This window comes from Artemia franciscana, chromosome 4 (genome assembly GCF_032884065.1).
Source record: "Artemia franciscana chromosome 4, ASM3288406v1, whole genome shotgun sequence".
Lineage (NCBI taxonomy): Eukaryota > Metazoa > Arthropoda > Branchiopoda > Anostraca > Artemiidae > Artemia > Artemia franciscana.
Genome location: NC_088866.1, coordinates 29,229,640 through 29,255,914, shown reverse-complemented (window position 1 = coordinate 29,255,914; position 26,275 = coordinate 29,229,640). Strand labels below are relative to the sequence as shown.

Sequence of the window (26,275 nt, the reverse complement as noted above, 5' to 3'; positions counted from 1 at the left end):
TTGACTGTAGGGAAATTATGAACTATCATTCAAAATGATTACGTGCAAAGTTTCAGCCCAGTTGAAAATACAAAATTTGATCTTGGATCTCATCAGAGGAAATTAAATAAAAGTGGTAAAAAATGGTTTCTTTTTACTTCTGAAGTTTGATGTTTATGGTTCAGGTCAAGTTCAAATTCAGACATAGTTAATAGAAGACTATTTCTAAAACAAAGAAGTATATAAAGATTAATCACAAGCAAGAACAAAATTACACAGAATAATAATTACGAGAGATATAAAGGTAAAACTGTAATCTTTTAAAGAGAAAAATATTTGCAGAAAGAATAAATACAGAGAGGGATCAAAATAGCTAAGAAGGAGAAAAAACATATCACAGGGGTTAGAACATAAACGGCCAAAAAAAAAGAAGGAAAAGTAAATAGAGTACAGAAAAAGAAAATTTAAGGAAACAATAAAGAACCTATTGCAGAAAAAAGTTGGGAAAAAATAGAATATAATTGATCAAGTAGTGTGATAAGAAAATATTTAACAAACTCAAAGGAAGAAAAAATGAAAAATATATTAATTAAGAAAAAATGAAAAATAGGAGAGAAAAGGATATATTGCAAAAAAAAAAAAATGCTTATTAGAAGATAACAGAGCTGATCAAGTATTTTCCTCAGAAGACGCTCACTAACCTCAGAGGAAAAAAGGGGACATAAAGAAAAAACCAGACAGGGAGAAAAAAACAGAGGTTAAAGCAAAAAGGAAAAGAAAAATAATGGATGAAAAAAACTCATATAGTATATTTTACTTATATATGAGAATTCTAAAGCGACTTACCGATAATGTGGAGGATAGCCGGACGAGGGACAATAAGACGAACAAAACTGCCGGCTTGTCTTAGCGTGGGTGCCCTTTGTTTGGACTTGATACCACACGTTTTGTTTACATACATTCAAATTTATATTTAAACTATATTTAAAAGGAGGTTTACTTTAAAACAAGCCGCATATAAATAAAGTTAACACAGAAATAACAGGAGAAAAACGGGCAGAGAAAAAAGAATATTAAATATTCCGATCTTACGTGAATACACCCAGAGCGACTTACCGGTAGTGTAGGCGATAGAGGCTCCGCCGGTCGGGCGACAATAAGACGGACATGACTGCCGGCTTGTCTTAGCACGGATGCCACTTGTTCAGACCCAAGACCACGCAAACTAACGTCACCGATTTGCAATACGTGGTCACCACTTTGCAAACGGCCATCCTAAAAATAATCAACTAATTCAAGTATACCTACAACAAACATGACTCAGTCTATAATTTAACATATGATTTAATTGGGAAGCGGCCAACATTGACATAATATGATTGAAAAAACGAGAAAGAACAAAAAACTTAAAACTTAGAGAATGAAATCGCTGTCCCACGATACTTTCTTATACATTTTAATAAAATAAAGTTGAGAAGAACAGCCCAATCATGAAATTAAAAAAAAGCTTTAATTTTAGATACGAAATATAATATAAAGCTAAAATCTAGCATACCTACAACAAATATAACTTAATCAATGATTTTTAGTTAAAAATAGTCGAAACTACCAGATAACGAATATTTAGGTAAGCCAAATATAAAGTTAAATCTCAGAATAAGTTCAATATGGCTAATATGGTCTTACTGATGCAATGAATATGCAATGTTCAGAGGCAAGGCAGCCTTGTTCATGTGTGAATAAAACTTACAGAGATATTCTTGGAGTTGATACCTGGGCCAAATTCTTCTAAGTTTTATGGACCTGGCTCTACTACTTTTCTTACCGTATAAACCAAAAAATTTTTTTTTCAAAAACTGATTATTTACCACTTTAGGCCAATGCAAAGTATTAAACCTGTTTCGACATCCAAACATCTACACCTCGAGCGAAAAAGCAAAGCTAGAAACCGGAAACAAGGTAGGAACAGAAAGAATAGTTAACAACAGCTAAGAGCTCGTATGGCACTTGTGACGAGGTCGGAAGAGCCAAGAGCCACGAGCTCGTATGGCATGAGCTCTAGCAAAATTCTACGAGTCAATAGATTGATTTAAAACGAAAATCAGAGGCTTAGTGCCAGTTAGGATTTAAAATAAGAGCTCTGATACACAAGGTCCTCAAATATCAAAATTCATTAAGATCCGATCGCCCATTTGTAAGTTAAAAATACCTCGTTTTTTCTAATTTTTCCTCTCCCTTCAGCCCCCCAGACGATGGAACCAGGGATAATGACTGTTATCAAGTCAATTTGTGCAGGTCCCTGACACGCCTACCAATTTTCATCTTCCTAGCACGTACAGAAGCACCGAACTCGCCAAAGTACTTGACCCCCCTCCTAACTCCCCCAAAGATAACGGATCCAGTCTGGTTATGTCAATAGCGTATCTAAGACATGTGCCAATTCTTCCCACCAAGTTTCATCCCGATCTCTCCACTCTAAGCGATTTCCAAGATTTTTGGTTCCTCTCTCCAGCTTCCCCCATTGTCACCAGATCTAGTCAGGATTAAAAATAAGAGCTGTGAGACAGGATTTCCTTCATGTCAAATTTCATTAAAATCTCGTCACCCGTTCGTAAGTTAATAATACCTCAATTTTTCCGAATTAAGACCCCCCCCCCCCGACTCCCCCCAAAATAGAAGATTCAGTCCAGTTATGTCAATCACGTATCTAGGACTTGTGGTTATTCTTCCCACCAAGTTTCATCTCGATCTCTCCACTCTAAGCGTTTTCCGAGATTTTCCCGTTTCCTCCTCCAACTCCCCTCAATATCCCCGGATACGGTCGGGATTTAAGATAAGAGCTATGAGATACGAGGTCCTTCTAAATATCAAATTTCATCCGATTTGCCCCTTTTTAAGTTAAAAATACCTCATTTATTTCAATTGTTCCTCTCCCTCCAGCCCCCCTGATGGTCGAATCTGGAAAACGACTATTATCAAGTCACTTTGTGCTGGTCCCTGACACGCCTACCAATTTTGATCTTCTTAGCACGTCCAGAAGCACCGAACTCGCCAAAGCACTGGGAATCCTATCAACTCCCCCAAAGAGAGCGGATCCAGTCCAAATATGTCAATCACGTATCTAGAACTTGTACTTATTCTTCCCATCAAGTTTCATCCCGATCTCTCCACTCTGAGCGTTTTCCAAGATTTCCGGTTTCCAAGATTTCCGTTTCCCCCCTCCACTTTCCTATGTCCTCGGATCCGATTCAAATTGAAAATGAAGTATCTGAGACATAAGATCTTTCTATATATCACGTTTCATTAAGATTCGATCACACATTCTTAAGATAAAGACACCTCAATTTTCACGATTTCCCATCCCTCCAGCCCTCCCCCAGATGGTCGAATCGGCGAATCACTGTTATCAAGTCAATTTGTGCAAGTCCCAGACACGCCTACCAATTTTCATCGTCCTAGCACGTTGAGAAGCACAGAACTCGCCAAACCAATGAAAATCCCCCACCCCAACTCCCCCATCGAGAGTGATTTGGTCCAGTTATTTCAACCGCGAATCTAGGACTTCCCACCAAGTTTCATTCCGATCTCACCACTATAAGCGTTTTCCTAGATTTCTGGTTTCCCGCATCAAACTCCCCCCAATGTTACCGGATCTGGTCGGGATTTAAAATAAGAGCTCTTAAGCACGAGATCCTTTATAAATATCAGATTTCATTGACATAAGATCACCTGTTCGCAAGTTAAAAATACCCTCATTTTTCTATTTTTTCCGAATTAACCGTCCCTCCACTCACCCCCAGATGGTCGAATCGGGGAAGAGACTATTTTTAATTTAATCTAGTCTGGTCCCTGATACCAATTTATAAGTTCAGATTGCAGAGCATCAGACTTCTAATTTCGAGCCATGGGTTCGTGGTCATGGATTCGGGGCCACGCCCTGATGCTGACGAGACGACAGGGCCATGGCCCAAGATCGGAGCCAAGAGATTGAAGTTAGTTTGTTTTGTTTTCCGATGGTAGAAAGAAAACTCCTATTCCTTTTTCTATTCCTTTTTGGGTGAAAGTTATATTTTGGGATATATTACGCATATATAGATAAATAGCTTAAAATTTATTTATTAATTATCTATATTATATCATGTATCGATAAAAAAAATTATGTAAGAGAAGGGCGGGGAAATTCTCTCTTCATAGACGAGTTTTTCCAAAGTTATTAGTTTTGAAAAGTCTACTGTTTTGTCTAACGGCAAGAGGATCGGATTGACACTTTCGGGGCGAGATTTGCTGGGGGGGAGGGGGTGTTGAGGTAAAACAGTCGTTCTCCGATTTGAACAAAACGCAAAGGCTCGATTTTTCCAGCTAAGATACAACGACAGCGCAATTAAGAAATGATCGGTTTTAACAACGCATGGATTTGAAGAATTTAATGCAAAAATCACCTTTTAAAAATGTCATAATAGCGCAAATACACCCAATGTGGAAACATTGAATAGTCTCAAATACAACTTACCCTGTCGGCCACACCTCCAGGTAGAACGGTTTTGACAACCACGCCAGTGCTTCGACCCCCAACAATTCCAAAACCAAGCCCAGATCCATCATTTACTAAGTCTATCACCTCCACCTGGGCCCATTCCGTCTGTAACTAGAAAGAAAAGCATAAATATATTCAAAAAGAATTAAATACAAATTAAACAAATATATATAATGTAAATAAATATAGACAATAAAATCAAACATAAATAGACACTACTAACCATAACAAAATTATTTATAATTGAAATAAAGAAGTATGGTTAAATAAACGGTAGCAAAGGAAACAAGGTAGCCAAGAGAGTTATTGCAATAAAAATAACAGATTAATAACAGTAATATTTATGCTGCAATAAATAGAGGAATTAAATACTGCTGGCTAATTAGTTGAACAACTGTTCAATAGTACTAATTAATCATTTGCGAAAAACAAACGTGTTGTCCAAGCTAGAGCTATCTAACAATCAGTTCCGCCCTCAAATCGATAGCATATTTTTGGTTTAGTAAATTTTTAATAAGCTTTAAGTTATTTAGTGGAATTTTATTAATTTAATTGTACTTTGTTCATTGAATCCAGGACAATAAATATATAACTTCATCTATGAACACCTAAAATTTGACCCACCAACCATAAGTGGCCCCAAATGAATGTTATGTGACTTACGACCTGATCAGCTTAAATCTGATACTTTTCGTACGAAATGCACAGGCTATACCCGAGACCATGGACAAACAATGACTGCATCATCCCCCCAACCAAACATAGCAGCAAAGTTAGTAATTCATCAGAGAAACGCCTTTCCTTTCAACCTATCTTAAATGGCAGAGTTGGCACTTACCTGGATCAGTATTCTCATTTACCTAGACTCTTGACTTAGGTGCATGCCAACTAGGAAACTGTAACGCCCTTCAAGTAACGAGGACAGTGAAAATGAAATCCAATTCTGCCAATTGGTTAATTGAAAACTTACAAAACCACCAAGATCAAAGTACGTAAATAATGTAAAAATGTACAAAAGTTAGAAATGTGATAAAATAAACTTAGCGTTTCACGAGACGCAAATGACATGAGAGGTCATTAGGATTACTAATTGAGGAAACAGTCTTGATTAGTGGTCAGACAAGAAACAGGGAAAATGCAGGATTACAAAAGTGCAAATGTTAGACAAAATGAAAATATTGAAATGTACAACAAGGTGGAAATTGTGAAAAAAACTTGAAGGAAATTTGAAAAGACTGCATTAAGTAAGACGTTGTCAATCTAAACTTACAACCATATCGGATCCAGTTTTAGAGTTATTGCTAAGCGCCGACGGCGACCTATCGGTCAACGGCGCGCCGACAACGCCACTTACAGGCTGACGAACCGTTTCGCTAGCGTTTGCCACCAACTCTGATGATAATGACGAAGAGCCTTGTAAACTGCCAGTCGATTCAAATGTTGCACTAGAAGTCTGGAAAAGAAAACACATTCTTTAAGTTAAACTGAGTTACACCCATTCAGTTCAATCTTTTGAACGATTAAGTAAAAGCTCAAATTTGCTGATCATTCTAACAATGCTTATTTCTCGAGAGGACTGGGGCTTTTAATTTAAAATGTTAGCCATTTAACTGAGAGGGAAAGACCCCTTGATTGAGAGGGAAAGAGAGAGAGAAAGAGAGAGAAAGAGAGAGAGAGAGAGAGAGAGAGAGAGAGAGAGAGAGAGAGAGAGAGAGAGAGAGAGAGAGAGAGAGAGAGAGAGAGAGAGAGAGAGAGAGAGAGAGAGAGAGAGAGAGAGAGAGAGAGAGAGGAGAGAGAGAGAGAGAGAGAGAGAGAGAAAGAAAGAGAGAGAGAGAGAGAGAGGCGGGGGGGGGGGATTGAGAAGCAGAAGAAAATGCAATTTAACAATTTAATCAACGCGATTACAACACATAAAAAGGGGAACAAACTCTCGAACACTTGCTTAGATTGAATTTAAAATTAAGGCGGAGGTAGATCTTATAGTAGATCAAGTATATCTTGACCTGAGGGCGAATAGAGGTTGCAACTTAAACAGCAACATGATACATTTATCGACATTATTCATATTAAAAACAGTTGCACCACAAAGATGAGCCAGATAGCTGCTCGGTTCCGAACAAACTGAATGAAAAACAACAGTAGTTTTCTTCAACAGCCCAGCAAATGTAATAGCATTAAGATCTATATAATACTGCAGGAAAGTATAGAGGGTAAAGCAGTTCCATTGTAGTTGCTCAGAAAGATTCCATACTAAGTAAACACCGTTTTCAGAATTAGATTAGAGGTTGTTTACAGTGTGCTGTTTAGGGGCTGTTATCTGCTGAGGTTGGAATACTGATTTTGGCAAACTGTTCCTGAGAATTTGGAACAGATTCTAGGCCAACTCTAAATTTTATATCATAGCTGAAACTCATTTTCCTATAATTTTTCAGACCTTATAAGTAGCATAGCACTGGGGACCTGAGAGTTAAAACATCTTCATAAACCCTTATATTGGCTGCAGTCATTTCTTAAAACTCGATACTGTGTTGCTTTAAGTTGTCAAAGCGACACTTTATGCTTTCTTTTTCCACCTTTTCCACCTTGGGTAACATCAAAACACATTAGATTCTGAAAAGGTCCTATTAAAAAAAAAAAAAAAAAAAAAAAAAAAAAAAAAAAAAAAAAAAAAAAAACACTTTTTACATTTCGATTCTAATCGAACTCATGTCAATTTTCTTTTTTAATATTTTCTTGCAAGAAACGGTGCTTGAATTTTTAGTCTTATTATTAGTCTAACTAGCTAGAGATTTTTTTGGTATTTAAATGAGCATGATCGATTTCTTTACTTTCACTCACATGGCAACCCTATCCAAAAATTTAAACTTAAGTGAAACGTATAGCTGGACCGTTAAAAACGTAAACAAGCAGCTAGAACTAAGAGTCATTAATTAAACTTAATTTGAAACAAATACAACCATTTTCCGAAAAGATACTAAAAGCTTTTTTTTGGCTCATTTCAATACTTTGGTCCCCAAAAGGTCTTAGCAACCCTGGTGTTACTATTGACAGGCTCATCCGAATACCATATTTGCGAATCTTAATGTTTACTGATCTATGCTAGGAGCACAATGTCTTCTTCTCAGTAATTTAGATTTGAGAAAACCTTCCTCGGCTCAGTTCTTTCGACCGTGACAATTCCCTAAGTTGAATATCGACTAGTAAGTCTCACTTCATTTTGTTGTAAGGAGAACAAGTCGGAGTAAAAAATACTTATGTTGAAAAAATCAATAAGAATGATGCTTATTACCTTAGCTAACGGAATGAAGATAAAAAGGAGTAAAAATTCGGAAACGTTCGTCTTCCGTAAAAGAAAAGTATTTTGAACTGTGTGAAGTTAGAAAAGAACTCTTACTTCATAATTTGCACAATAAATGTATCTAACACATTTTGCGTGCAGACCCGGTATGCTTTATCCCCACCCTTCCTGATGTGCAAATATATAGCCAAAATTGTTCTAAACCATTACATGTTCATCATACAGAACACAAACTCAGTGAAAACTGGTTCTACCGAGCTTCTATATACATAGGCGTTATAACAGACAAGTACCAACATATCAGTATCTCTATATACACACGCTATATACACACTATATACACACAGTATATATATGTATATATATATATATATTATCTGAGTCAACTTCTCAGTAGGGGCCCACTGCAGGCTACCCTGCACGTCCCCACGTGGCGGTTAGGGGCACGTCTTACAGATATGAAAGGTAACTCCCATATAGGGAGGCACGGACCAAGAGAGGACATAGCCCCTGGGGGTCCATAAATTGAAACTGAGGTACCCTTGCCCGGGGGCCATAAACATAGGTGCAGGAGGAAGAAGGCCCCACTGATGCACACTGAGCAGGACCGGCGCGTGGACAAGTCCCGTTAGTTGCAGGCCTTCTTCCAGCAATGGGTTAAATCGTATGGTAATGCAGGATACCATCGTGGGAGGATCCTCTCCAGGAACACAACTGCGCAATAGGGCGGAAGATCCAGATTTGGACAGCGGCCTCTGCATGTTGGCTATGCGCTGGTATGCTCCGGCAAACCACTCAGGAGTTGGCTTCCCTGCCCGCAGAGCTTGAGAGCGGTAGGGTACCGCCCGGTGCCGACTCCTACCCCTATTGGGGTTACCACCACCCTTGCTGTGTTTAATTATGAGGTCTTATGACCGCTCCTTATCTTATGAGGCAATGTCTGTCTTTGGAGTTCTTTTTGTCTGCAGTTTGGGCCAATTACCCATTCAGCTGGTATTTACCAAGCTTTCAAACGGAAAAAAACAGCATTGGATAGGACTTCCTTCCTGTAGACGACCAAATGCGCATCACAATAAAATTATTACGGATACGTTTACTGTCACCCAATGCAATGTACGCGGTCCCCGGTTCAAGTTGGGTCACCTACAGCACATGATGAATGACGTCTCCCCTTCTGTCATGTGTGTATCCGAGACCAAAATGAATTCTGGCGTCATTGATACTGAGATCAACATTCCTGGTTACATTCTGCTAAGGCTGGATCGCAAAAACCTGAGAAACTCGACTGTTGGTGAAGGCGGTGTAGCTAAGTATCTTAAAAATAACATCCATTTTTTGGCACTTTCGATTCCTAGCAATAAGGAAGTCCTGTGGATGAAAGTAAACCTACCAAACAAATCGTACAGTCTATAACCCACCAAAGATGAAAATCACCGATCATCAAGGAAGATTGCTTGGAATTTGTGAATCAAAAGTTCCTTAAATCAGGTATAATAATCAAAGGAGACTTCAACATTCAACATGGCCACTGGCAGAAAAGTCGTACAACTGATGCAGAAGGTGTAGCTCTGCTAGATCTGAGTCTTGCTTATGACCTCGATCAGCTTGTTGAACTTGACACTTATATTGGCCTTCATGGATCATCCCAGCTTGATCTCTTCTTACTGATCATTCAGATTCCTTTAGTGTTGAAAGCTATCCTTTTGCCAGCAATCATGTGGCAGTTATAACTCGTGGAAATCGAAAATACCTCCACCTGTAAAGCACTGGCGGACTATCAGACAGTATTACCGCAGAGACTGGGATGGTCTGCAAAACTTCTTATCGGCAAAGCCGTGGAATAAATTTTTAAAAGAAGCCCCAGATAAAGCAGCGGCACTTTACGAAAAAGCGATTACAGAGGCCATTGAGCAATTCGTCCCATCAAAATCAGTAAGAGCCCCATCTCGAGACAAGCCTTGGCTCAATGCTGCTTGTGGAAAGGCAACCAAGACGAGAAAAGACTCACAAGAAATGGCGTTCGACTGAATCCGACGAGGATGGGGTTGCTTTTATTAGCGCTCGAAACGAGTCTATTAAAGCTGTAAGTCAAGCTAGAGCCGATTACAAACACAGGCTTAAAGACGAACTGAAAAGTGCCCCTGCAAAGCGGTGGTGAAGGGTCGTCAAAGAAGCTCACCGTCATCTAAATTAACATCAATTCTTTCGCTTCATGTTGAAAGGACGATGATCCAGTCAGGCCAGGAAAAGGCAGATGCTCTTACTCCAGATTTATCAAAGGCCTCCCGAATTGATGAAGACGGAGTCTCCCCTCCCCCCCCCCTTTCCGCAGCGAAACAACGCAAGACTCAGCAGTGTTAACATAACTATTAGTAAGGCGCTCGGAACGTTAAGCCAGCTGAATGTCACCAAAGCTTCAAGACCTGACCTGATTCCCAATCTCATCCTTAAAAGCTGTGCTCCTGAACTTGCTGGCCCTTTCGCTTCTCTATGTAGAAAATGCTTTGCAGCGGGATCATTACCGGAAGCCTGAAAAACTGATTATGTGGTTCCTGTTCCAAAGGCAGAATCCGACCTTACTAATGTAGGATCGTACCGTCCAATAAGTTTACCGCCCTGCGTAGGTAAAATTTATAAAAGCGTCATTAATAAGACCCTTTACCAATACCTTGAGTCACAACTGTTGTTGGCAGACACGCAACATGGAAAACAGTCTACGCTAGACTGTCTGATTGCACAGTACCAAGAGTGGGTTAAGCTCCTTTCTCAGGGGCACGGTATTCGCCATCTCTCCGTTGACATCAAAAAAGCCTTTTATCGTGTATGGCACAAGAGACTTCTTTGTAAACTGAAATACTATGGAATTGATGGTCGACTATTTGAGGTGCTTGCTGACTTTCCTCGTCCATGATCAGTGCAAGTTGTCCTCGATGGCATCATATCAAAAGAACATCCAGTCTTATCAGGAGTATCCCAAGGAAGCAATCTTGGGCCAACTCTTTTCTTGGTGTTCATAAACGATCTAGGGGACAACCTTGTGACAAACCTCACAACTTTGCTGATAACACGACAACAGAAACATCAATTACAAAACACGAAGATCCCAAAGAATCCCACAAGGAGCTTCAGGCTGACCTGGAGAGAACTGAGGCGTGGACAGATGCATGGCTTGTAAGTTTTGACGTATCGAAACCGAAAGAGGTTCTAAAGGCCCTAAATATGAGAGCTGATCCTGATTTCGTCTTCAAAGGAGAGGCAAAAAAGCGAGTTGATACACTGCGCCTACTTAAGAGTTAATTTATCTTCAGATCTGTCATGGACTGAGCATCTCAGTAAAATTAGATCCTCCTGTTTCATGAAGCTAGGAGTTATCCTAAGATGCAAAAGTCTTCTCCCTGATGCGCCTATTCTGCTATTTTTCATTTCGTGCATTAGACCTGTCCTGAAATATGCATGTCCTCTCTTCACTGGTGCACCTAAAAGCCACATCGCTCAACTCCAACAAAGTCCAAATAGAGCAGTTTGTGCAGCATCCTCTCGCAACCCAAAAGCTAAAGCCCCAGAGTTGATCCAGGAACGCCTCGACGTGACGTCCATGTCAATTTTCTACACGTACATCCATAACCCTCCATCAGGGTAGCTATCAAAGCTCGTTCCTAATGGAACAAAGTCCTTGCATTTAACTCGCCGAAGTAGAGCTCGTCAGAACTACCTTGAACAGTCTAGTCCGCGCCAAGAATGTCTGAAAACGAGTTTTGCCCAGCGTTCGGTTGACACATGGAGTAGATTGCCGCAGAGGTAATCCCGGAAAGTCCTTCCCTTGACGCGTTCAAAATAAGATATAACAAATACCTCAGTGTTGGGGAATGAGGTAATTACCAGGAGTAGCAGCAAATCATAATCTGTGATGAATCCGTGAAGCCAGTAATAAAAAAAAATCTTATCAAACACCTCGGGGTCTAAAAAGGCCACATTTAACATTTTATTCCCAATCAAACCCTTGCCAGTTTACTGCTTTTCCAAAGAGCGAAGGCGATTTCAAAGAATGCATAAGCGCATATAATTTATTTTTGGGGGTGGGGGCATCTAAGATAGTCTGTCAAGAAAATGGGTCTAAAGATTGAAACCATGCGCAAATTAAAACCGTAGTAGCCCATACTATTTTTTTTTTTCAAATAAAATTCACGAAACAGGCTAGTTCTAGGATTCACCTAGGACTGTGAATAAAAATGCATATCATTATATTTAACTCCCCCTCTGAAGACTATGATCTCTGTCTGAGGAAAAGAATAAAATCAGGAAATGTTATTCAAGAGTAGTTTTATAGAAATACCTTTCATAATTTAGGCCAAGGCTGCATGTAAATTACGCTGTTTTTACAACATCAGTAAATTAAAAGGCGAGCAAATTACAAATGATTAACTGCACTGACAAAAAAAGGGTAAAGAGTTCAATAAAATGATTGGTTCGGCGTATCAACGGTTCAATTTCATTCCTGCTTCAGGTAGGCAGATGCTTTGTTCAAGGAGGTGGCAGCAACGACAATGCTTCTGACATGCGAGTAGAGTGCAGAAACTTGAGCCTCTCAATTATAATATATCCATATTTATACAGTATAAACTTATAGTCTAAGTTATAAAGTGCTTTGTTAGTCTGTTTGTTTGCTACACCTTCCTTTTTTGACCTGTTCTGGCAGGAAAAGGTCACAAGAAGATTCAGAAGAGGGGGGCTGCGTATGATTTGAGACAAATTGGAGCGGTCTAGGATTTGAACATTAATCAGCTACATAAATACTACATTATTTATATGAACAATAATGAATATAGCACTTGGAGCTGTTTAGTACCTTTGATACAATACAATTCTCAATTTGACGTAGATTACTTTTTGCAGTTTTTTGCCTCCAAGTAAATTATATTTTTTAAGTTTTGTTATTCTGTTATGGTCGTTAATTTTTTTTAATTCGCGTATCTAACTACGTGTATAAAATTACATAAACCAGGCATGAGCTATTCAAATACACATGTTTTGGGGGCCCGGGTTACAGTTATGGATGCCCAAAGTTACAATAATTGGGAGCTAGGTTACAACTATGCTATCCTCTGCAAAGCCAGCTCACAACTTATTCTTCTTAGCTCCAGAAGGAGCGAAGACTGTGTGTTTCTTCTGGGTACCCGGCTGACTGATCGTTTTCAAACAGTAGTCTGTACGAAAAGTGCGGTCCAACCCCGCTTTCTAGGGCTATGATGAGAGAAAGCTTGAAATGGTATGGATAAAAGATTGCCGAAGATCGTCCTTTTCGGCCAACCGTCTAGGTCTAAACGGAAGGCAGGTCGTCCGCGGTTGGGGTGGGAGGATGTTATGAAGAAAAATTTAAGGGAATGGAAACACTCAAAATTTTTTAAAAGGCGTATCGCATGAACAAATTTTTGTACGAAAAAGCAGATCTCAATTTCTTTGATCAGCTCATCAAGTACTATTGATCAACGTCGAAAATAAATCTATCGGTCTTCGTTCAAAGTAGATTTGTTTAAAGTAGTTAACTGAGAGACACGACCAATTACTTCAAAGAAAGAATCCACAGTGTCTCTCATTTTAACTTAGCTGAACAATCAGATTGGAGACAAGATGCTTGCGGTACAAAAACAACGAAATAGAGACAACAAATAAGCTGTTGTTCAAACAGAAATTAAACAATCTGAGTGGAGACATAACAGAATTAAGAACAGAAGTGAGTCCAAAGATCCTCTTCCTAGAAATAAGATCCAACATACATTCTATAGTTTCCAGATATCCAGAAATCCAGCAATACATTCTGAAGTTCAGCTCAGCTGAACAATTGCGGTGGAGACATTTGTACTGAATTTGCTTGGAATACAGAAGAGAAATAAACAAATGATGAGAACAAAATATGGCTGGGGTAGAAACAACAACCGAATTGAGACAACAATTGCATTGTTGTTAAAAAAAAAATTAAACAACCAGAATGGAGACACCAACGGATTCAGCATAAAGGTCACTCCAAGGAATCCCTTCCAAGAAATTACATCTAGCAATACATTGTGTGATTTCCAGAAATCCAGAAGAAATCCAGCAATAGACTCTGAAGTTTTAACTCAGATGGACAATCATAATGGAGACATTTGTACTGGATCTGCTTGAAATACAGCGGAGAAACAAACAAACAATGAAAACAAAAGATTGTTGTAGTTAAAACAACAACTGAACGGAGACAACAACTGAACTGTTCTTGATAAAAAAAAATTAAAGAATCAGAATGGAGACATCAACGGAGTTTAGCATAAAGGGGACTCCAAGGAATCCCTATCTAGAAATTATATCCGGCAATACATTCTTCAGTTTTCAGATGCACAGAAATCCAGAACGAACCTAGAAATACACTCTGAAGTTTTAACTCAGCTGAACAATCATAATGGAGTGTTTTTACTAGGTTTGCTCTGAACAAGGAGAAATAAACCAACAATTAGGACATGGCTTCTGTTAAACCAACAACTGATGGGGGGAGGCCTTTGATAAATGAGTATACTTACAAAGATACATTTTTGAACATTCACATTCGTAGAAAAAATAAAGAATGAGTTAACTCCCCTAAATTGAAGTCTTCTATCCACCTCGTATAGACGTTTATATACCATATTATTGGCTACATTAATCCCACATACCGCATACCAATATATCACAAATTGACCGAAATGCAATAGACCAGTTGAAATGAGGTACTTTCCACTTTCAACAAAGGTTTCATTCAATTGGCATTAGATTCCTCATTCATTTCCTTACATCAATTTCCTTCCAAATGATAAACATGGGCCTCAACTTTTGCAGTATTGGATCATTGACCAAACCAGAAAAAATACAAAAACTTATAAAAAAAAAAACAATTTAGTTCAAAACTAGCGAAACGCATCATCAGAAAACGCCACGCTATAGCCAAAAAAAAAAAAAGTTACATCAGTAGCATGGATGGCAATCCTGCTTTAGTTTATGAGGTACGTAGCAAATATCAGCCAAACTTTTAATGACCCATTGAGTTTTATCAACCTTTTAAATGAATCATTTTATCACTATTTTTTTATAGATGAGCGATTTTATTAGACAGTTCAGATTGAAACGGCCGGTCTTTAAGTTTTGATAACTCTGTAAATAGAGATGACATTTGGATCCCAAACTTAGTTCAAAATATAATTAGCGTCTTCATTTTTGCTTGGGTAACTTAATATAGAACCGAGGTGAAAACTATGTTTTTGAAGGTGGTCTAAGATAAATATACCAGGAGCGTTTTCAGTATTTTATAAAGAGGGGGAAATATTCAAAGGCACATACTCTTTGAATATATTCTTTTATTAAGAAATAAAATTCAGTTAAGAGAATAGTCGTGAAAAACTCGAGATCCAATGAGAGAAAAAGCCCGTAACACCTTCGTTTATTTTTTAATGCATACAAATTGCTCAACAAATTACAAAAAAGACATAATGAAATGACTTAATGTAATAAAGAAAAAATCGATAATGAAATAAATTATTAATTCCCCCCTAAAGTTGTTCGTTTCATGAATGTTCAGATGGGTATAGACTTAATGCTTAGTTGATAATCATCTTTTTTAGATATCCAAATCAGTTGTGCCAGCTTGGGTAAAGTGATTCTTTAATCTTTTCCCAATGTAACGCAAAAGTGACAAAAAAATAATGAATTTAACAAATATTTCATTTAGGTATATTTTTTAGATATCTAATGTTGACAAAATCTGTTGTGCTCACTTGGGTAAAGTGATTCTTTTATCTTTCAACCAAAGTAAATTTTGTAACAGCCCTACAGCTATAAGTTGTAACGCTAAGACAAGATGTTTCATGATTGGATTCGTTAGTTTTAGACATATCCGTTCAAAGAACCAGAATTACGAAATTACTTTGACTTCTCAGAAAATTATCTAAAATTGATTTAAAAATAATAAAACTATATACATAATTAAAAATAACAAAACACATTAATATATATTGTGGTAACATACCATTACAGTTATTAATATTTCATAGTTATAAATAGCTATTAATTATTTCATTGCCTTCAATTTTCTTTTTCTAATGACTAAAAACATTTTCTAAACAAAAACATTTTGTTTTTAATGATCAGGAGAGCCAGGGTAGCCGTAGATATGGTATTAAAACAAAGAAATTAAATAAAAAACAATTTTTTTGAAAAATGTAAAATGAAAAATGAAGGGCGACATTGAAACTATAAATGAACATAAATTATCCTTTATTTCGGGGTGGGTGAGTGAGGTGCTACCCTCCCCCCTCAACCTTCGTTTTGTACATTCAATTTTAACATATTGCCCCCATACATCAATGGGAATTGTATCAAAAGTATTGTTCGCTACACATCAAAATGAAAGTGCCAATTGATACACACTGGCTTTAAATAATAAAATTTTAGCGCAAATGTCTGTGCGAAGGACAATCAGAAAAATAAAACACGTGCAACTACCTAACGACTAAGTTTGTCGCGCACTAAAAGACTTTCAGTAAATCACTAGTAAAACTCTAGGGTAAAAAGCAGGGGCTTAGGGGGAGTCTCCCTCATAAATACTTATTCCTTTTCGTTTTAATGCTGTTGATACTTATTTGTATCTGAGAAACTTGTTTTTTTTTTTTTTTTAATATGTACTTAAAACTCAATGAAAAAATAAAAGTAAATAAATTTTTTACTAGCTATGCAGCAAAAACTGCGAACATATTCAACAGAGTACATCAGTTCCCTGCCATGTGTCTATGTTTGATTTGATGCAAATGTTTAATTCGCCCCCCCTTAAGCCCCTATGTTTTATAGGGGCTTAGGAGGTAAACAGCGGGGGCTTAGGGGGGGGGCTCATAAATACTGAACCCTTTTCGTTTTAAGGCTGTTGGTACTTATTTCCATCTGAAAAATTTGTGGTATTTTTTATTTAATTTAATTATTTATTTAAAATTAAATGACAAAAAAAAAATATGGATAAAACTTTTAATTGCTATGCGGCAAAACTGCGAACATACTCAACAGTTTCCCTGCCATGTGCCTAAGTTTGATTTCCACATCAGATTTTCCAGCGGTAAAGCTCTAGCGTTACCAATTGCAAAACGGTGTATGCCTGCAATGTAATTTTTTACACCTGACCACTTTGTACGAAAGGGGGGCCTAAGAAACTTCAGAGGGGTCCATTCGATCGGAAATCAAAAGTTCTAGTGACCCTTTTTAAGAATAGAAAAATACTTGGAGGGCAACTCAGTTTATCATATACGAGTTGCTCCCGTTTTTTTTTTTTTTTTTTTTTTGTATAGCATTCATGTATTTTTCTCACATTTTTATGTTATTTTATTGTAAGCTATGGGTTAATTTTTCTTCATCTAGTTTTTGTTCCTTTTCTAAAGAGAAACTGATAAATAAATGTCTTCCGGTTGATAAAGGCTTTCTAATGTGAAGCCGAAATATTTGGACATTCATCCGTACAGTACTCATGTGAGACAAAATAAAAGAAGATGACGAATTTTGAGAAGACAGGGGGACAACGCAGTGAATACAACCAATATTTCGACTATATTACCAACAACCATCATTGGCAAAATATAATTTATATCAAATGAAAAAGAAAAAAAAATACAAAGTAATTAACTACTAAAATGCTAAAACACTAATAGAAACTTAGCTAAAATCCCAAAATGAATTTTTTTTTTTAAAGCCTTAGCATCATCACGTTCACAAAACGTTCAGCAATGGCGCTTAGGTTGTATTCACTGTCTTCACAAATTCCTCAGTATCTTCTTTTATTTTGTCTTATACAAGTTTCTTTATAAATGTCCAAATGTTTCGGTTATGGTCATGACAAGTAAGGTACACACAAGGTAGACATTTATGAATATTTTAGAAAATTTGTCCTAACAGGAGTACTGGGGGACCACAAACACAAATAGGGTACTACTAACCTTGTGGAAATGATGTAAAGGCACTGTGTTCTTCATTATTTACTTGTATAAGAATTTTTTTTCCAAACTTCATCATAGTTAGAAGTTTTATTCGTTTTATTTTTTTCATTTCATTTCAAGTACAGGAGGACAGCTCTTGTATCTCTTAGGAATTATCCCACTTATAGAGATCCAAAATACATTCAATTAGGCGTTCGATCTACTCTAACGATGTTTTCTTTTAGAATAATAAATACTTTTTCATACTAATTAGCCAAATTATAAGAGACTGTCAAGTTCCCAATTTTGTTTCATAAGCGAAAGAACCGAATCCCCCTCAATTATCAGCGACAAAGGAAATGTTTATCTGCTTTAGAATTTAAATCTTAGTTGATAAAAGACATTCCCAAGAACATGCTGTTGAAAAGCTCGAACATTATGGTAGAGCGTAAACAATTTATTGCTGATTTCAGTGGCACAAACACTTCATGAAAATACAGGAGTGGACAAGTATTTTTCGCTTCTGTCGAAGCTACAAACAATGTGTTTTTTTTAATCTTGGGGGGGGGGGCTTTTCGGTTTTCTAGTTAAGGCAGATAAGTATTTTTTCAAAATCTAGGGAGTAAAAAAACCCAATGACTTCATCCCCCATCCCCATCGACCTCCCTTGCATAGTTTGTCAATTTTTCTACAATCTTGCAAGGATTGATTAGTCATAAGCGCAGGGGAGCCTCCGTAGCCTAACATGTGCGGCCAGCTAACCAAAATTCGAACCTACAACGTCTGACCAAAAAATGAATTTAACTAGCATTCATCACGTTTAACTAACAGCTTTATCACGTGACATTTGAGCCTTATTAAAAGTACAGACAAAAACAAATTATTCATTTAAAAAGCATGGCTATATATTTGACCATGGGACAGGAGCGTATCTGCAGGACTTTCAAAACTGCAAAACTACACAAGGAAGTATTTTCATTGGAAATTTAACTCTTGATTTTTTCCAAATTGTTTTAGATCGATACAAAAAATAAGTTTGAACTTAACAAACTGGAAGAACCAAATTTCATTTTCACTGTCCTTGGTACTTCCAAAAGACTCCAATATGCAGTTATACATTTTTGGAGTAAAGCTGAAGAGTGCGGCATTAGACTTTACAGTCCCTACCAGTGGTGCTGATCTTCATTTCATGGCCCTTTAGCCAGGAAGTATATTGGGTGGGAGGGGGGCTGGAGGCTAGCCACCCTGTGTTTTCGCAGAGTCTTCCTGTTTACTTTCCCAAGATTTCCTCAAATACTCATTCTGAGCTAGGTCGACTCTGGCTGAGCTTACAGAGGATGCCACTGATTCCCGTTCCAAACCAAAAAACCAGTGACAACAGAACTCAAACCCCTGTCCTCACGGACAAAGTATTTCAAGTCTAGCGTACTAACGACTCGTCTAGGAGGGCTAATAGCGTTTTGTTTTGGTGTTCTTCATGTTCCACTCATGTCTGCTCCTTATATCTCCCTAGTCTGTATTACAATATTACTTTATTCTAGACATTCGACTTTCCAAATTGTAAAAAGGATATTTAGATCGTAAAACACCTTCTTAACCTGCTTGATGCCATAAGCTTCAAAGATATTTTTGGCCAATTTTAGCTTCAGTTTTTTATTTTATTTTTTTTAATTTGGCGCCCATTTTTCCAAAACTGCATAAGGAAGTCTTTGTCATTAAAAATTGAATTCTCGTTTTTTGTTGTAACTTCATAAGATGTACACAATTGTATAAGTGTTGGTACCATCAAAACATCTACTTTGCAGTTTATGGCGTGTCGTTTTCGTTTTCGTGTTTTTTGTGTCCTACTCAAGTCTGTCCCCTTAGTCCTTCTAGTCGGCAGATATTTTCATACCCAAGCAATTTCAGAGTAACCTTCCCAAACACTATACTGCTCTATTTTCAATATCTGACATTCTAAATAGTAAATAGTATATTTTAAATCTTAAACCGCTTTCTTAAGCTGTTTGATACCATTCGTATTAAACTTTTTTGTTTCTCTTTTCTTTCCTTTTTTTGTTTCTTTTTTTAATTTGGGACTCACTTTTCCATAAACTGCATATCTGCTTATGGAGATCTTTATCATTAAAAATTGAATTGCTCGTTTTGTTCATACCCCAATACTTTTGGGATATCCTTCACAACCCCTATATAGTACAACTCTAAATATCCAATATTCCAAATTGTGAATAGAATTATTGATTTTATAATCAAACAACGGGAAGAGATTTTCCAAGCAGCAAGAGGATGAGAAAACTTCGCAATAGAACAACCTTTCTCTTTTCTATCACCAAAAACTCTGCAATTGTAAGAAAGTTGCAAAAAAGGGTTCCTACACTAAAATATAGACCTTAAAATATAGATCTTAACAAGTGAAGAAATAAGCTATCAATTGTAAATACTATTGGAGCTGGAAACGGATTTATACATTGGAGATGGTATGCAGGCAGAATTTTATTGAATTTCGGTGAAAGGAGAGCAAATTTCAATTAAAAAAAAGAAGAAAAATTATATGCATATGCCATATACCATGTAAATATACTATTTTGACAGAGAACTATATTTATACTATTACCCGTAAGATATAGATGCGTGTGTTGCTCCGCAACTGCAACCCTTGGTTCCCATTTGCTGCAATACTACACGGGGCTTAGTAGGCAACCGATGTCTAGCTATTATTTTATCAACAATATTCTTTTCCAGGCAAACCACAAATCACTATTTCTATGAAATATTAATCTGTGCATACCTCTTATTATCATAAAACTAGTGACAGCGAGGGAAGTGTGTGTATTTTCCAAGCATTATGATAGAAAGGAAACGGGGCCGAAATGGGCCCGGAGAAACAAAACAGGATCAAGAAAAACCGCAGTAGTCATATATCAGTTATGAAGAACGAGATTTGAAAATTGAGCTTTCTTGCACTCCAACTTGGGCCAAGTGAAAATATTTAAAGGTCGTTGCAGCTTCACACGAGAAAGTAAAGAGTCTTACAATGGAGTGGGGTGAAGGAGAAGAATGCGTAGCTGTGTTGGCCTAAGTATGCTTAGTCTTGCGATCAGCCGACAGTAGCAGTAGTATATTGATTCCAAAGGGAGAAGCATGTGCAACGAGCTTTAAGCTGTTCATTAGATGAGCTATATAGTGATTGCTCCCCTAAAAAAAGGAAACTTATCCAGGAAATTAAAACTTTACGGCCTAAAAATGCCCCTATTTGGGATTTTCCAACCCTTTGCTCCATTCTACAGGGACCTACACAAGAAGGGGGCTAAGGATCCCCCCGAAATCCTAAATTTACCTGTATGTCTAGGCACTTCTTATTCAAGTTATCACATAATTTATTTTTATACTACCCCCCCCCCAAAAAAAAAAAGCTGGGTAGAAGTCTGTCCAACTACTCATAGATCCCATGCTTGAAGCGTTAATCCTGTGCTTTTTAAGAATAAAAATTAAATCAATATCCTTTCACTGTGTATACCCAAACGTACCTTGACTTCCACAGAGAGACTATGCCTATTTAATATGTCTTTCTGTTCTTCAACTCCTGGAATGTCTTCCACTTCTATTTGAGGGGAATGAAAGCTCTCAGTTGGGGTTTCTGGACCTCTTGCCACTATAAGCTGAATCCTTCCTTTGGCCTTTTGAAGTATAGAAATAGCTTGCTGATGAGATATTGATGAATCCAACTCATGTCCATCTATTGCTATAATCTTGTCCCCTTCCTGAAGTCTTCCGTCCCTATAATAAAAAAGGGCAAGATAGTTCATCGTCCTCATAATAAAAACAACAGCCGTCCGTCCGTCGCTCAACCGTCTCTAGTGCAGAATGAAAAATACAAATGCAAGTCCACAGGATATAAAAACCAAACCTTAAAAGAAACACTAAAACTAAACGAAGAAGACCTTTCTAGGTAACGGTGAAAGGCTAACTGAACTGGTCTTTCATCCTTTACTGTTAGGTATGGCTTTTTATTATGTCCTGTGGACTTTCATTCTCCATTAAATTTTTCCCGCACATCCCCCCTAGCAAAAAATTACTCCCGCAGAAAATTCTCCCCGAAGAATTTATCTCATGAAAAACTCCCTCATGGAGAATTTTTCCCGAGGAAAATCCACCCTTGCGAAAAGATTCTCTAGACAATTTCAACCCGGTAAAGATTTTCCCCAGACCATATTCCTTAACACCTCCACATGTAAGATTGATTTAGCAAAGCGAAAGTAAGACAAAATAAAAAGAATTTCTTATAGGATTTTTGGCAACTTCCATAAATGTAAAATTTTCCCTGGATAGTCAAACCCCCGAAAACTTCCTTCTCTACGGAAAATTCTCCCCATGTACACCCCTCCCCCCGAAAATTTCAGTATATTTCCCAATAACAAATACCATATGTAAACAACAGGCAAATTTCATGACTTGAAGACTTTTTTCGGGGGTTGTGGGGAGAGGCGTCATCTTATCCCCAAAGGCTTGGTTATTAGAACTTTGAACTATGCTGAGCCAAATGGCTACCTTAAAATTTTGGATTGGAAGAGTTCGGGGAAAAACAGGCGTCGGAGGGGGCTAGTTACCCTACAATCGTTTTGGTCACTTAAAAAGGACACTAGACCTTTTATTTTCGTTCGAGTGAGCCATCTCTAAATATTCTCAGACCATTGCTTCGATACTGCTACCCTTGAAAAAAAACAAAAAAACACGTAACTGTGATCTACTCGCAAAAAAATACAAAATTTCACACTTTTGCAGATAAGAGCTTGAAAAAAATCTATAGTAGGATCCTCCGATGTGATGAATCTGATTGTGTGATTATCTCAGGCTCGTAGCTTTTGATGATTTACACTAAACTTAATGAATCTTACATATTTGGAATCACTATAACAAGTCAATTCTTTTTATTATGTCTATTGATGTCAAAATTACATATCTGAGAGTTTCCGTAAGGCTACAACTGAGCTACATCGCTCCATATTTGCAATGGTTACCACGAACTGTTTGAAAAGGAGATAAATTAGTATATGTACCCATAAAATTAAACGTTTACACGTTAGTTAGAAATACCATCTCTTTAACTAAAACAAGAACGAGAACAGACAAACTTTATGCGAATATTTTCAGGAAAAAATAGCCTAAGCAATCATAAAAGTTTTTCTTTGTGAAAAGATTGTCCAAAATATGTTATGTCTCTGTATGACAAAGCAAAATAGCCTACTTTTAATGTTTCACCCAACATTTTCCATTTTTAAAATAAACAAAGGGATGAATTTAATTGGCCCGTTTTGAAATTAGTTAACCGTCACTTATCTACTGGCAATCAGAAGATTTTTCGAAAGGAGTGCAAACAATCATAAGAAAAGTTTTCTGGGCCAAGATTTTTACTAGCGACGAGGCGAGTAATCACAATAAAAATCAGCAATCGGGAGGAGAGGAATTTTTTTTCTAGAATTGGGAACGGAAGTGTATACAATCACAGAAAAAATGTCTAGGAGAAGATTGTTTCGAAGTGTGATGAGCCCCAGTAGTAGCGTACATATAAGCATCTTTTCAATGTCTCTCATGACTTTTTCTATCCCCATATTAAAAAGGATAGATGACTTTTCCTATTTTGAATAAGTTGACCACCCTCATAACAGAAACAGTGGTTGTGTACAGTGTGAATCTAACACGAAATCAGAATATTATTCTAGGGAAGTACAAACAATCATAGAAAAATCTTTCCGGGCGACAATTTTTACTAGTGATGAGACGATTTGCCGGAATAAAATCAGCAACATTGAGGAGAGGGAATTTTTTTCTAGAATCAGGATCGTCATTGGAATCGAGAAATTACAGGGAATCAATGTATATTTCTAAAGGAGCGTATCGCAGGAAGTTTTTTAGGAGAGGATTGTTCTGAAGTGTGATGAGTCCCAGTAATAGGGAGAAAGATAGCCTCTTGTTAGTGTCACTGGGCCTTTTCTGTCTTTGTAATACAAAAATGAGATAAATTAATTGTCCCCTTATGAAATGAGCTTACTATTCCTACAATTAAAAAGGGAATTATACGCAGTACTAATCTAACAAACAATCAGAGTATTTTTCAACGGGAGTATAGACAATCATAGAAATAGTTTTGTGTGAGGTTTTTTTTTTTTTTTTTTTTTTTTTTTTTACAAATGATGAGAAGATTTAACGCAATAATAATCAGTAATCGGGAGGAGATAGATCTGTTCCTAAAATCAGGACCAAAAAACCGATAGGGGATTAGTGGATTTTTTTTTTTTTAGAGGGGTTATTTTTTCCAAGCAAAGCTATGCTTAAGTAATAAAAAGCCTGTTTTTTATGTAAAGGGTCCCCAATGTAAAAGAAAAATAGAAGAAAAATATTGTCTCTATCTAAAACGGGCCCGAAAGAAGGCCGAGAAAACTTTTTCCCCAACAGCTTGAAACTGACAGCCGAAAATTTTTGGGGCAAGGAAACCCTAATACACAATAAAAAAAAACGGAATATTATATTCGTTTCCCTGAAAATGGGACACAAAAAAGGGACCCGGAAAGAACCAAAACTTGCTTCTTTGTATCTTTGAAACTTAAAGTGTATGTCCTAGAGCCGTTGGGACCCTATTATACGAAGACAAGTCTAGTTTTGAGGCCAAGACCCTGAAAAAGCACCAAACCATTTTCTTACGATCGGATCGATATTTATATCCTAAAGTCCTTTTGGTAATTGAGAACCGAAAAGCACAACAAAAGCTGGGAAAATTTTTGCTTCCCGGGAAGAGAGGGCCCGTAAAGAACCAAGAACTTTTAATTGGGCCATAGCCCCCTTGCCCATGAATGAGACCCGAAAGCAGTCCAAACATTGTTTTCCCGATTAAATTGGAATTTTCAAGGATCATTGCCTAGACTAATGTAGCTATAAATTTTGTGTTTGAAAGGGGAGGGGTTAGAAGGCTCAGAAATCGGCCAAATTAATCACTGTCCTTGATAAATTTTTAAATCATTCAACATAGTATATCACGTTTATGTTCAACTGTGATTTCACTGATAGGCTTTATATTAGAAACATTGGCGAGCATGCTTATGATTAACTATAGCAGCTAAATTCGATAACAGCCATTAGGAAACAGAAATCCAATCAAACAATAACAAATCCTCCCGTTCACTCAAACGTTTTTGAACTATAATCCCTTAGAGTACTTGCAATCTATTCACGTCTAAAGGGTATACCAAAAGAAACTATTTACTCCAGATTATAAAATTGAAATATCTGCAAAATCTGGGGGGAGGCTTCAAAAGTCAAGTTGACGCTTTGAGGAAGCTTTAGAGAGCCAAGTGGGCATCAAAGTTTGACTTACCGTAGGGAAAAGAGGGGAGGGGGTTAGCAATATTTTGTCTCTGATTCACAAACGGTTAAGTAGCGAGGTGAATCAAAACAGTTTGTGTTTCACGTTATCAAAACAGCGTATCTGTAACTCGAAAACGGCTTACCAACGAAACAGATTAATTAAACTAGGTTGAAATGTAGTGTTATTAATTTGGGGAGATCTAAGCAATTTTTGATTTTTCAATGTTACAACGAAAACAAAAATATACAAAATATGCATTTCATTTTCAGCAAAGTACGAAGAAGGCCAATCTTTGAGAGGGAGAGTGGTATTCACTTACGACGATTTCTATTCGTTTAAGGTTTCGTTTATTCATTCATAGCAATTTCCGTTTGTTTCTGATCCTATTTGTTCATATATATATATATATATATATATATATATATATATATATATATATATATATATATATATATATATATATATATATATATATATATATATATATATATATATATATATATATATATATATATATATATATATATATATATATATATAATATATATATATATATATATATATATATATATATATATATATATATATATATATATATATATATATATATATATATATATATATATATATATATATATATATATATATATATATATATATATATATATATATATAAATTCTTTCTATTCAAGACATCGTACCAAATTTCATAATATAAAGAAAATATCCAATAGAGTTGACTTGACACAGATTTTATCCTTATAAATATCCTTAGAACGTATTTACAGAAAGTATCCTTATAAGCAAATCACTTTTTCAATGGGGGAACGGTTCCCAGACTAGAAATATCCTATCCCATTCCCATCAAATCTCTTACAAAATAAAGGAACTAGATATTGGGATATTGGCGCCGACTCGGACAGAATAAGAACCATGGAAACCGTATGGTATTTAAATTTGTCTACAGACTTATTAAACAACACTCTTAGCAATGTGGGAACATTTGGGTAAGAATATGTTCAGCCCCATCCCATCTCCCCCCAAAGAGAAAAAGAGTAACTACTATCCAGTGCCGCCGTGATAAAATGTGTGCTTTAATCTCATTTATTTGTTTTTGTGACGTGGGTGAAGCCCGATCATGGTATTTT

General features: G+C 36.8%; 1 protein-coding gene across 4 annotated transcripts in view; it reads right to left on the bottom strand.

Moving 5' to 3' along the window:
• The window catches only part of LOC136026265 (multiple PDZ domain protein-like), a 448,978-nt gene that overhangs the window by 350,247 nt on the left and 72,456 nt on the right, over positions 1–26,275 (bottom strand). For all 4 annotated transcript variants that reach the window (XM_065702652.1, XM_065702654.1, XM_065702653.1 and 1 more), the window contains exons 6-9: positions 21,295–21,544; positions 5,784–5,966; positions 4,490–4,624; positions 1,096–1,254 (exon numbers count right to left, since the gene is read on the bottom strand). In XM_065702652.1, coding sequence (XP_065558724.1) covers positions 1,096–1,254; positions 4,490–4,624; positions 5,784–5,966; positions 21,295–21,544 — 727 coding nt within the window. The remainder of the gene's footprint in view (positions 1–1,095; positions 1,255–4,489; positions 4,625–5,783; positions 5,967–21,294; positions 21,545–26,275) is intronic.